Below are 12,632 nucleotides of genomic sequence, written 5' to 3'. Positions count from 1 at the left end.
AAAAGTGATTTCAAAAATCATATTTTTATTTGGTAGGCTGGGGTCATAAACCATTTGGCATCCCAGCAAGGCACCCATGGGAATAGCCAGCAAATTTTAAAAGAAACAAAAATTGTAAAAGAAAAAAAAACCAGTGTGACAGATGAGGGGGTCTTCCTGGCAAAGCCCCTTTTTGTGGAAGGGTACCCCCCCCCCGTATAATCACAATAGGTTGCTACCTTCAGACTGAAGCTCCTAACAAACTATCTGTCCAGCTACCTGTCAGGGAACTCTCTTTCCAGAGCAGCTCTAGGAAATAATAAAAAGAAAGGAGCCTTAGTTTTACTTTCCCAAAGCCCAGAGGACACCAAATCTTATAGAACCTTGTGAATTCTCCCCAGGACTCATGTGGTAGCTTAACAACTGTGCAGCACATACAGAAGAATTTAGCAAGAAATTCTAGGAAATATCCCTTTAAACCAATGAAGCCAGATTGTCAGAGCTTGTAAAGAAAGCAAGGCAACAAAATCAGAGTCTTGCACATAGAAAAATCAACAAAAAACACCAATCTGACTGAGCTGGTTACATTTTAACTGCTTGCCTGGCTGAATTTAACCAATTTCGGCCTCTTTCGTTGTCCCTTCTTTACACTCTCAGATTCACGGGATTGCCCTGGGGGTGGGGGAAAGATCCCTGAAAGATCATTAAATTGCATTTGGGGAAAGAAAGGAAAAACCAGTACAGTGTTGCTTTGCAAATGAAAGGGGCTCCAATGTGGCTTGCACCCAGGAAAAGGAGCGCTGGTGCTTTTACTGGCCTTGCATAGCTCACGACCCGTGCCTATTTCAGCTACCATGACCGGGCATCCGGCTGTATCCTGCCCACTTAGAGCTCCCTTTCTGCCCCCTCCTTTCCCTGGGGGCCTGGTGTCCTTGGCAGCCTTCCCTCCCTGCCCAGCTGCTCATGGCAAAGGTGTGAAGAGAAGCATCTCCTTCCGCCCATCCAGCTGTCAGAAAAGAGCCAATGAAACCAAAGAGTACAAACAAACTTGACCCAGTTTTGACAGGCAGGGTTTTACAAGAGGAGTTGCTTCAAACCAACACATAATAAAATGGGGTTTTAGTTCAACTAAAATTCCATCATTAGAGATTTCCCCCATCCTTTTAGAACACACTGCTCCTAACTTGTGAAAAGGCCATTGCTTTAGGCACATGGAAAAATGGCATTGCTGAGTTTGTGTTGAGTGGGCTGCTTGCACACCAATGTGCCTACCACTGTCCCTAAAACTTGCCAGCTCTTGAGGTTTGACCCATTTTTTTTTTATTTCAGCATTTGATCTTTAGTTTTAGGATTGCTTTGAAGGAAATCCAGATTCAACCAAAGCTGAATCCTTGGGCCTTGGCCAAAGCCTAATTCATGAGAACCTGGACACGTAGGAGCTGGCAGTACACTCTGCACATTATTCTTCTGTGCACACAGCGTCCACTTTTCCAGTGTCTTCTCACTGCTGATCAGCATGAAAAAGCCAGTGCTGTCAGGCTATGTGTGGCTGGTGTAGAAACTGGTGACACTTTCCTCTGTGTACGGATTAGGACCACGTTACCAATCTGCATTTCAACATGGTACCAGAGGTACTGTGAATGAACCCTAAGGTGAGCCAGGATCAAGGTTTCATGGAGTACTGTGTGGCATTTGTTTCAGACAGCAAATTAGTTTGTTGGCAAATGGCAAAACTGGATTTTTTAGGGCACCGCAGTTAACAGGATTATAACGAGTGTACAAAGGAAGACCTACATAAGAAAAAACACCTATGACATTCCTGGAGGGAGAGTCATCCCATTTATTTGGTTGCACAATAAAACATCAACAGTAAAAGTAATTACAAACATTTAATATATAAAATGTCAAGGGTGCTTCCCAGCCAAGGCAGATAATTAAGTATTTATTCTCTATAGCTCTGGATATCTATGCACACCAATCTCATGGCTAGGCAGCTATTCCCAGCCCTGCGCTCTAGGGAGCATTTGCAGCAACAGGGGGCCACTCTCACGCCACCAGCTTGCGTACCTTCCCCCGACAGATGCACACAGCCAGAAATTGCGCCTGCGTGGAAACTTTCTCTGTGCCTCCCATTTCAATTCCCTCCTGGCTCTGGGAGACAGTGGTGCAGGAATGGTTGGGGAAGCACCGGGCCCTTCACTTGCCTGACCTACCTCTTCCTCCAGCTCTGAAGTTCCCCCTGCCTCTGATCCTTGCCTCCTGGCTCATGCAGATCCCTACAAACCACTGGCCCCCAAGTTAGATTTCAGCCCCCCTTGCCCCAGGGCACACTTGTCAGGGGCCCGCCAGTCCCTCACATCAAATGATGGAAACAGCTGAATTATAGAAACTCTGGGCAGTTGATTGGGGGATATCTTAGTACACTGCAATTCACATAAACACTAGTGTAGCCTGAACTGGCAGTGAATGAGCAGGAAAAAAAGAGCTTGGGGTCATGGTGGATAATTTGATGGAAATGTTAACCCAGTGTGTGGCAGCTGTGGAAAAAACAAATTCCATGTTAGGGATAATTAGAAAAGGGGTGGAAAATAAAACTGCCAATATCCTAATGTCATGTTATAAATCCATGGCGTACACCTAGAACGCTGTGTACATTTCTGGGAGCCTCTCCTCAAAAGAGATATTGTGGTGCTGGAAAAGGTTCAGGAAAGGGGAACAAATATTTGGGTGTTTTTAGTTTAGAGAAGAGGGGACATTATATAGGTGTATAAAATTATGTATTATGCTGCAGAAGCGGTGGCAGAGAGGTTTTTCTTTTTCTTTTTAAATATTAAAACCTGGTGTCATTAAGGGAAGCTGAAAGTTGGAAGGTTCAAGTCCTCTTCACACATTCCATCACTTGGCTGTGGAATTTGTTACCCCAAGGCAGAGTGATGGCCAACAACTTGGATGACCTGAAAGGGTGGGATGGACAAATGCATGGAGGATAAGGCTGTGAATGTCTACCAGACGCAGTAGCATTCTCCTAGTGCAGTGTTTCCCAACCGGTGTTCCGCGGCACACTAGTGTGCCGTGAGACATCGGCTGGTGTGCCGTGGGAGGGAGGCGGGCGAGTCGGGCGGCGAGAGGCGGCGGCGGCGAGGATCCGCGTCGAGCCGGGGGCGGCTCCGCGGTGGTGGTGCCGAGCGGCGGGGCAGCGCGCGCAAAAGGGAGGAGCGCGAGACAGCGGAGGAGGAGGAGGCCGGCATGTCCGGGCAGCAGCAGCAACAGCAGCAGCAGCAACTCCCGGCGACTGCTCCTCAAGCCCCGCCGCCGCCCCCTCCTCCGCCCGCTATCGCCGCCACCACCACAACAGCCGCCGCCGCCTCAGCTGCCGCCGTCCCTCAGTCCCTCGCTCTGCTGCCTCCTCCCACCCCGGCAAGGGGGAGGGAAAAAACTTTCACTTTTGTGCGTCCCTCCCGGCGTGACGCTGCGCGCTGACGTCACGGGGCGGGGCTTTAATGGTGGTGTGCCGCGAGATTTTTTCCCGGTAAACAGGTGTGCCGTTGCCCAAAAACGTTTGGGAAACACTGTCCTAGTGTCAGAAGTCATATGCCTCTGAACGCTAGTTGCTGGGAATCACAAGAAGGAAAAGTGCTGTTTCACTCATGTCCTGCTTTCAGGCTTCCCACAGGCATCTGGTTGGCTACTGTGAGAACAGGGTGCTGGATTAGATGGTCCTTTGGTGGATGGCGCTGTGGGTTAAATCACAGAGCCTAGGGCTTGCCGATCAGAAGGTCGGCGGTTCGAATCCCCGTGACAGGGTGAGCTCCTGTTGCTCAGTCCCAGCTCCTGCCAACCTAGCAGTTCAAAAGCATGAAGTGCAAGTAGATAAATAAGTACCGCTCCAGTGGGAAGGTAAATGGCGTTTCCGTGCGCTGCTCTGGTTCGCCAGAAGCGGCTTAGTCATGCTGGCCACATGACCCGGAAGCTGTACTCTACAGTAGTTTCCTACTACGTGCCAGTTTTGTGGGAAATAAACCCTTATTCATTTATTTTTATTACTTGAAATATTTATATATACACCATATTTCTCTGGGACTAGTTACAGGGTGTTTTATGCAATTAAAATATCAAAGCAACACACACACACACACACACTTTTATTTATTGTTGATGGCTATTTTAGTTACCTGTTTTTTCATGTTGTAAGCTGCCCTGAGCATGGTTTTATCTATCAAAGTCAGCATACAAATAAAAGGATGTATGTATGCATTTATGAATACATATGTGTGTATACAACTGCAGCGTCTCCTTGCCATTTCCTTGAAAGCAGCTACTTTGCAATGGTTGACTCTGTAATCATTTATTTCTGCTGGAATTGTTTTCTGGTTTTCAGAGGTAGCTTTCACTTTTGCACTTGCCAGTAGGAGACAGCTCAAGTATATTCGAAGTGCAAATGTTTGTTTAATCTCTCATATTGCTTTTCTGATTCTTTGCCCGTTTCAAAGTTGGAAGAATTGCAGCATCCCGTTTTGCAGGGTTGTAGAGAATTGTGCAGTAGGCCACATCCTTTGCACACTTACCTGAACCTAATTAGACTTAGTTTAGAGTAGACACTGAAAGAGCTTCTTTTACAATCTCTTGCATCATTCACCACAGCAATCAAATACACGGGAATGGATTTGGAGTGACTCAGTGCTGCTCTATGAACACTAAGATTGCAAATTGCAACTCCTTCATTTCCTGATGCAGAAAATGAGGCAACTCTAGTTTTTGCTGACCATTCCCACTTCACTCCTAATGTCCGCTCTTCCCTGTTGACACCCACAGAGTCTAGCTCAAGATGGTGATGCACTGAAGAGAGTTACAAATATAAACAGGGTTTACTTCTGATTATAGTTAATATTTTTGTAACAATTTCTAGAGGTGTAGCCTTGTTAGTTTGTTGCAGCAAAGTCTAGTCTGGTGACACCTTAAAGATTTAATATTTACACATTTAAAATTTATTACAGTATGATGATTTGCTCTTCAAGGTATCATAAGACACTTGGGTATTTTTGTGTACCTGACAGACTCTGTTGTGCAAAGCTGCTGCAGAGATGAGCTCACTTCGGGTTTTATAATGTAAGGAGCCCTTGTCCAAGCTCTGATGTCAGTAATTCCAGCTTCAAAAACCAGATGAGATTCCAATGCTGTCCATTTTACCGCTTCTTCGGGACTGGAACAGGACTCTGATTTTTGTGGTTTTAGAGCCATCTGCTGGCCAGGATTCATGCTCGTAAATGTGCAATAGTCAGAGTTTGGGAAACCTGCACAGTAAAGTCAGGTCCATGTTTTGGAGATCTGGAGCTATGAAGCAGATTTTCTGTAGCTTGCTTAAATACATATTAGAATTGGGAGACCATCTGTATCCACATGCATTCTCCCCCCAAAAAAGTTCATTAAAAAAAAAAACTACAGACAAAAAATAACTTCAGACGCAGTGTAGAATTTTCCTGACAACCACAGCAAAGAAAAAAACCACAATATATAGTGTACATAGATTGTTCCTTTTAAGATAAGAGTACTGTATGACAAAATCCATGATAAACAATAGCTTCAAAATACAGAGAACACAGACGTTTTGATGATAGAATATAGTTTAAGAGCGCACGTGCCTCCTGAACCAACTGTGAAGTAATGAGCGTCTTAGGAAATTACTAAGAGTCTGGGTGGTGCAATGTTATTTAATGTAAAGAATTACTATCTGAAGTTGCTTTTTTCCTGCTTCCTCCTTGACATCATGTCTATTAGATTATCAGCTTGTGGATGGGGACATTGTTGCTTTTAAATTTTTGTACAGCACTTAAAAACTTTAGGCATTTTATAAATAATAATAAAAAATAGTTGTTATTGTCTTTTTAAAAAAAGAGTGATCCAGCAAAGGTGGGGAAAAGTGAGACACTCAAGTGACTTAATGCTCAAACTACATGATAATTTTCTGTTCTTCTAAACTCAATGGCATACAAGTGAATTGTGACTAGTGAGGGATGTTGGGAGTTGTAGACCATGGAGGAGGGTCACAGGTTCTCTACCTTTCCTTCATGCATTCAGTTTAGTAGCTGGAAGTAGCAACCAAATCAATTTTATTCTTTTTAATGGCCATCTAGCACCAAACATATCCTGCAAATTTGAGCCTGTAGGAGACTTTGACAATTTTGCTGCTTGACATTGTGCTGGAATGAGGAGTGTATGAGTTCAACAGTCTTGTTTGCCTCTCTCTTCCTAACAGGACCTCCTGGGCAGATGGAGTTTGTTGACTGGTTAAATCTCCCTGAACAAGCACTGCTGGTTGTAAAGAGACTTGTTGAAGCTTTGGAAAAAGAAGGTATAAGAAAAAACTCTGTTGCTGCTAGAATTCATTGTTGCTGTTGTTTGACATTCCACATCCTAAACTGCTGATCAGTATATAATGTTTGCTATTAGTATATATGCAAATTCCAGAGAAGCAGTGGCCTTTGTAAAGAGGAGGCAGACGGCTCATCATTTCTGCCCCTTCGGACAGTGCCCAGTTGGTTCCCTACTTTCATCCCAAGGGTCAGGTCCAACCCGGGCCAAACTTCCAGGGGCCGCATTCTGATAGTGAGCAGTGCTAGAGGCAAAAGTGGACGGGGTCAGAATATTGTGACTGAAATGCAGTTGTTCAAGGAAGAAATGATTCAGTTTATAAAGGGTGTGTGTGTAAATATAATTGGACCCTTTCTCCTGGTGATGTAATTTCACTGCCTGGAACTTCTTCAAGGCCCCCTTGATTAGTTGACCATTTTTGAATGGTAAGAAAATCTTACTGTGTTTCTCTCTCTCCCCCCCCCCATTTCTGTTGCATTTACAGGCTTAGATAATGAAGCCCTTTACCGATCACCTCCCAGTTCCTTTTGCGACGCTCAACTCAAGCAGCATCTGCTGACAGGTAAGACATGGCTTTGGGGGTTCTATGCAGAAAGCAGCATTCAAGCAGTAAGGTTCCAAACCCTCCCCCCCAAAGTGGAGTTCTCTCCCTGTTGCGAAGAACACAAGCCTTCTGAGTACAGTGGTACCTCGGGTTACATATGCTTCAGGTTACAGACTCCGCTAACCCAGAAATAGTACCTTGGGTTAAGAACTTTGCTTCAGGATAAGAACAGAAATTGTGCTCCGGCAGCGCAACAGCAGCAGGAGGCCCCATTAGCTATAGTGGTGCTTCAGGTTAAGAACAGTTTCAGGTTAAGAACGGACCTCCGGAACGAATTAAGTACTTAACCTGAGGTACCACTGTATAGGGACCACTTATGAACATGGACCACGAGGAGTTAATGGATGTAGATCTGAATCGTGTAGTGCTTATGAAGTCCTCTGCATTGGGTTAAAGGACTAAATTCTATTCTTGGTGCCAGTGCAATCATCAGGGTGATTCTGTCTATTCCGCAGAACCTCTTGGGTCACTCTTGTAGCAAGGGGAGCCCACTGCAGGAGCTAAGGGGAGCCCCAGCTGATGAACCACCTCTTTTTCAGCTGACAAAGCATCAAAGCAAGTTAAGTAGCTGGGTGAGTTTAGCAGCAGGGCAAGGAGGCCAGGGCACACTACTCTGGGCACACTACTCCTCTCCATGACCTAAGCTTCTAATAAAGTAACTTAAGAAATCCCCCCCCCCAAAAAAAAGCTAGCAGGTGTTGTGGGCTTTCCAATGTCCTGCACTGTCTGTCAGAAGAAGAAACAGAGGGGAGGGTTGTACTGTTGGAACCTGGGTTGGAGGAAGGGGGAACCTCCCTTTCCCGCCCCAATTTCATCCACTTTGGAAAGTGAAGTGGGCCCTCTCCACCGACCCTCCCTCAGTGGACTCTGGGGCGGGTTCTGATCAGCCCATGATGGAGGCTGAACAGGGGGAGGACTACTGGACTAGAGATAGGAGTGTAAAGCCTTCACAGATGGGAGCAGACACACCTACCCTGATGCAGTGTGCACTTGCAAGCTCAATATTCCCACAAGGCGAGAGAGTCCCATGGGGAGTGCACCATGCCTTGTCTTTTAAAAATTGGTGGCAGAGGTGGGGAAGCTTATTGGGACATCTTTGTCACTTCCATCCAGTTCTGAACTTCTTGTCCTGTAACTGAACCCTTGAATCCTGACTCCTGAGCTTGGAGTGGTTCAAAAATGCAATATCAGAAGCTCAACTGGAGTGTATGGTTCAGATCAGGAGAGGTACTGCCAGGACCAAGAGGATGCCCTCTTTATTATAATTAAAGGTGTGCTAAAGGGGAAATTGCAGAGAAGCTGAATGAATTTTTTTTGCATCTGTCTTCACAGCAGAAGATAGGGCAGATAGGGATCTGAACTAACTTTCCAGGAAAGGGAGTCTGGGGAACAGAGGAAAACAGTGGTGGCAAGAGGTGAAGTTCTAGGCCTAATAGAGAAAACAAAAACTGACGAATCTCTGGGTCCAGATGTATCCGCCTGAGAGTTCTCAAAGAACTCAAATGTGAAATTGCTGACACACATACACTGTTTGCTTGTTTGCTGGATTTTTCTCTTGCCCTTCCTCCCGAAGGATTTGGGGTTTTAAAAATCTGTACATACCTTCTTGCTGCATAGTAAATTTTGTTTTTGAATCATTTGGCCACAAGATGGCATTGTGGCACCAGGCAGTGTAGAAGACAGCTCTGTTCTTGGCTTACTGTGTTTGTGAAGGAGGCAGCGTGATGCTTTGTAGCAGCATGCTGATCCACCCTCCTGTTACCTGCGCTGGTTCCTCTCCGGTCTGTTGCCTTTGAGCGGGTGCTGTTTGCAATGATGGGGAGGATGCGGTGTCAGACTCAAGCAGCCAGGCTCTCTGACAGCACAAGCCCAGAGGCTGTCACGCCAGGACGTGTTGCTATGGAGAGGGATCTGACGGGATATCTATATAAAGAAACATGAGCTCATCCATCCTCAGCAGAACTAAGAAGCCAAGTCCCGAGGTACCTTATTGTCTGTAGCGAGGCACACTAGAAGCAGCTGCGAATGTTCTCACATTCAGCTGGAGAATGAAACATGGGCAATGTGTCTTATCATCTGCAGGCCAAGCCGCAAAAACAATTTTCAGGCTATATCTGTATCTCAGAACCTTCTAGTCCAGGTGCATGCAGCTGGTATTTAAAAAAAAACAAACAACACAACAAATTTACCCCCCCCCCACACACGTCAACCTGTGGATTCCTCCCAAGATTCAGTAGGGGGAGCCATGACAGTTAAACTGGTGCAAAAATTATGATGGGTTGCATGATATAGGAATACATGCAGCAGTGGGCGATGGTAGGAGCTGGTGGTGTGTGGGACCATACACAGGCAGACTGACACCTGTACACAAAGATCATGGGCACTTGGGGAGAGCTGTCCCTGCCTGCCTTCCTCACCACCACAATCGCACTCCCCACCCCAGCTTGCCTAAACAGCTGTGGGGCCAAGGGATTCATAGCTTACATAGGGAGGAAGACACATGGGCACAGGGGACAGTTCGGTGGCAAGAGGGCATGCCACAGTTGAGGGCCTGTGAAAGCTGCATGCAGCCAATGACCTGAAGCTTGTCCATGTGTAGTACACGTGTGGTACCTTGAGGGCAAAGGACTACCCCTTTATGCGCACAAGAGTTGCTGAACTAGGACATAAGAGGTTAGAGCTTTATTCCATTGCTCCCAAATTAAATATTGTGAATATTAAATATAAGCTTCTTGTCATTGTGTATCAGTTTGTTTCCTTTTTTCAAAACATCTCCACGGTAGCCACAGAAAAACAATTTGCTCTTATCATGCTTTGAAATACTATTTTAAACAAAATCTGAGCATCTGGGTGATTGGCTGGCTGCTGTCAATGCCGACCTCAAGTGGAAACAAAAGACCTTGTTCCAGCCATTATGGTTCACTCTCAATATAGTGTTTGGAAGCAACGGGATAGATCCTGGACTCATTCCTGTGGCTATATGCTTATGAAAGTGTTTTGTGCAAATGAGCCATCCTTGCAGCCTGCTTTTGGAGATAGTCCTGTGAACCGTGAAAGTATTCCTGACAGTTGGCAGTCTTGGGATTGTCTATGAACAAGTTGCTTAGATGACCAGTTATAAATGCCTTCAAAGTTATAAAGCCACAGAAATCGCTTCAGCTGCAAAATATTACATTAGAACAGGCCTTGTGTTAGTTTTTTCTTTGCTGAAGCTGAATGTCTCAGTTCAGTTGTGCTGAATTTGTGCAGCTGATTTCCACTTTGATATGCAAGGCAACTCGGCTAATTAAAGTCAACTTGAATGAATTCAATGAATTTTGACCTCGTTAAATAAGGAAATTAAGTGTACTCAGTGAAGCCGAGTTATGTGTGAACATTCCCAGGGACAATGCAAGTTTTCCAATGGAAAGTCGATTTAAGACGTCTGGTGAATGAATTTGCAGCTGCAAATTATGAAAGTCAGGGTTTCTGTTGTTGTTATTTTCTCTACATCCAGTCCTCACTCTTGTTCAACCTGGGTGCATTGCACTGACACAATATTTATTCCAAGCTGAGGCCCACACACAAACACTTCCATCCACATGAAACTATTTATCTAAGACCCAGAACAAGAGCATGTGTGTCCAGACTGTCTTAAAGTTAGCGCTTTCATGCTATGTGCACAGGTTCCTTGTTAGATTATGGACACCATCTTGATGCAACATGATTATAATTCACTTCACTCTTGACATACTTCAGGTACTGGAGACGATGTTTGCCTTGCAAAAGTATGGTTGTTGTTTTTTGTGTTGCCATTAATATAGATTGCTAGAATCTGCCATGAAATGGGATACATTTTTTTGCAGAATAATTTCCCCCTTTGGTTATCATGGAGATAACTGTGTATGAGTTGTTTTCTCCTGTAAGGGAAAAAGTAATAATCCATATGCATAACAGAGGTATGTGCCAAGTTGCCTGTAGAACCTCTAATCTCTCTAGGACAGGCAGGTAGGGAACCCTATGACTCTCCAGATTCCTAACATCTCTGGCCATTGTACCACAAGTTCCCCTGCCACTGCTCTAGAATAATGGATAGATGTGCCTCTCCTGCCCCAACCACACATGACACTTCACAAGCACCATTATAGTAGAAGCAATCATTTTTCAGCTGTTCACCTTACCTAGCCAAGTGGGAGCCTTGTTGTGCTATCTAACATGGCTGCCATTTTGAATAAGGCACATCCTGCTTCTTTGCTGCCTCATTACAATTGGCAACTCAAAGGAGGTGAGGCAGTCAATGTAGTGTTGTATGGGATGGGGAAATGGAGCTGACTGTCTCCTTCAATTTGAAAGTCAGTTGGGTGGAAAGGTCTTCTCTAACTCCACTATCACTTTTCATACTCCTCCCCGAAGCCCTCAGAAACTGCCTTACCCAAACATAACTAACTAGCAGAGGGATTTTGAGCTGTAATCTGGCACAAAATCTATGTGTGCTGTAGTGTCTATAATGATTTTAATTCTTCTTCTCCCACCAGCAAGAGGTTGGCTTCTGAGACATCTTGCTAATTTTGGTTCCTCTAATTTGACCCTAAACCCTTGATACCATCAATGTAGGACGAGTTAATGTTACATAGTTGGGCCCTTGTGTGAGAGAGGCTGCCTTGGGTGCATTGCTGGGCCCTTGTGTGAGAGAGGCAGCCTTACTGTCTCTCTGGAATGTGAATTATAGTAATTACTGAGGTCTCCTCTGTCCTCAGTTGGCTGTTGCTGTGATTCCCTAGGACCCTCCTTGTAAAAGAAGCTAGAATAGATGTTTACACTAGTGGCTGATAATGATATGTGTGTAATTGCGGTACATTTTCATATCCAAGTGGCGTGATGCTAGATGCACAAAATCAAATGCCACCATCCAGTAAACAGGTGTGTGTGTTGCACCTGTGTAATCCATCCCCAGCAGTTGATGTGTATGGTGCAAATTCTGAAAGAGATGCTTGCTGTCCACTTTCAAAGGTGCTATGCAGCAGCTGCATTCACTGTCTTGCCTCTCCATTGCACCACTGGTTTAGTGCAGATGTTGCAGGGATTTAAGAGAGCCACAAAGATCAGGAAAGCTAGTGCCACCAATGGCTCTCCAACCCAACTTAGTGAAATCTCAGTCAGTCAAGGCAAATGGTTTACAACTTGCCAGGGTCACCTCTTTTGGGAGGAAGGGCATGTAACTACTGTTGAAAGAGAGGAGCATTAAGACAACCAGGGCCCAAGTTGCCAAAACATCCCAGCCTTTTGTGGTACAACTTGGAGGCAGGTTAGAAAGTTTAATTCTGGAGCATAGAGCAGGAGAGGAAGAAGGAAGGATTATTGGAACAGTCAAGCTAATTTTCACTTAGTTTAGCATTACTGCCCAGAAGGGCAATATAGGCATCGGGGGGGGGGCTCTTTATCATTATTTTTCCTTTCTACTTTTTCTTTTGCTTGTTATTATTGCCATTTAGTTGTATCTCTCTTTTTCTCCTCCCCCTCCTTCCACTTTTTCTTCTTGTAACTGGTTTGAGATGTGTTGAACTGATAAGAATAACAGGAACATGGTTTCAAATGACAGAGAACAACGGAAAAATTCAGTTAATATCAACATTCAAATACTACTGTAATTAGGGTCATTAGACAAGGAGAAGATTGAAGTCCATAATATATTTGCAAATTG

At 44.9% G+C, this 12,632-nt stretch overlaps 1 protein-coding gene across 3 annotated transcripts in view; it reads left to right on the top strand.

The window, feature by feature from the left end:
* The window catches only part of LOC308586500 (phosphatidylinositol 3-kinase regulatory subunit gamma), a 242,176-nt gene that overhangs the window by 12,662 nt on the left and 216,882 nt on the right, over positions 1 to 12,632 (top strand). For all 3 annotated transcript variants that reach the window (XM_081193158.1, XM_081193156.1, XM_081193157.1), the window contains exons 3-4: positions 6,233 to 6,328; positions 6,833 to 6,910. In XM_081193158.1, coding sequence (XP_081049284.1) covers positions 6,233 to 6,328; positions 6,833 to 6,910 — 174 coding nt within the window. The remainder of the gene's footprint in view (positions 1 to 6,232; positions 6,329 to 6,832; positions 6,911 to 12,632) is intronic.

This window comes from Podarcis bocagei, assembly GCF_964188305.1.
Source record: "Podarcis bocagei genome assembly, chromosome: 5".
Lineage (NCBI taxonomy): Eukaryota > Metazoa > Chordata > Lepidosauria > Squamata > Lacertidae > Podarcis > Podarcis bocagei.
The sequence above is the reverse complement of the archived record's forward strand: the minus strand, read 5'-3'. Positions and strand labels throughout refer to the sequence as shown.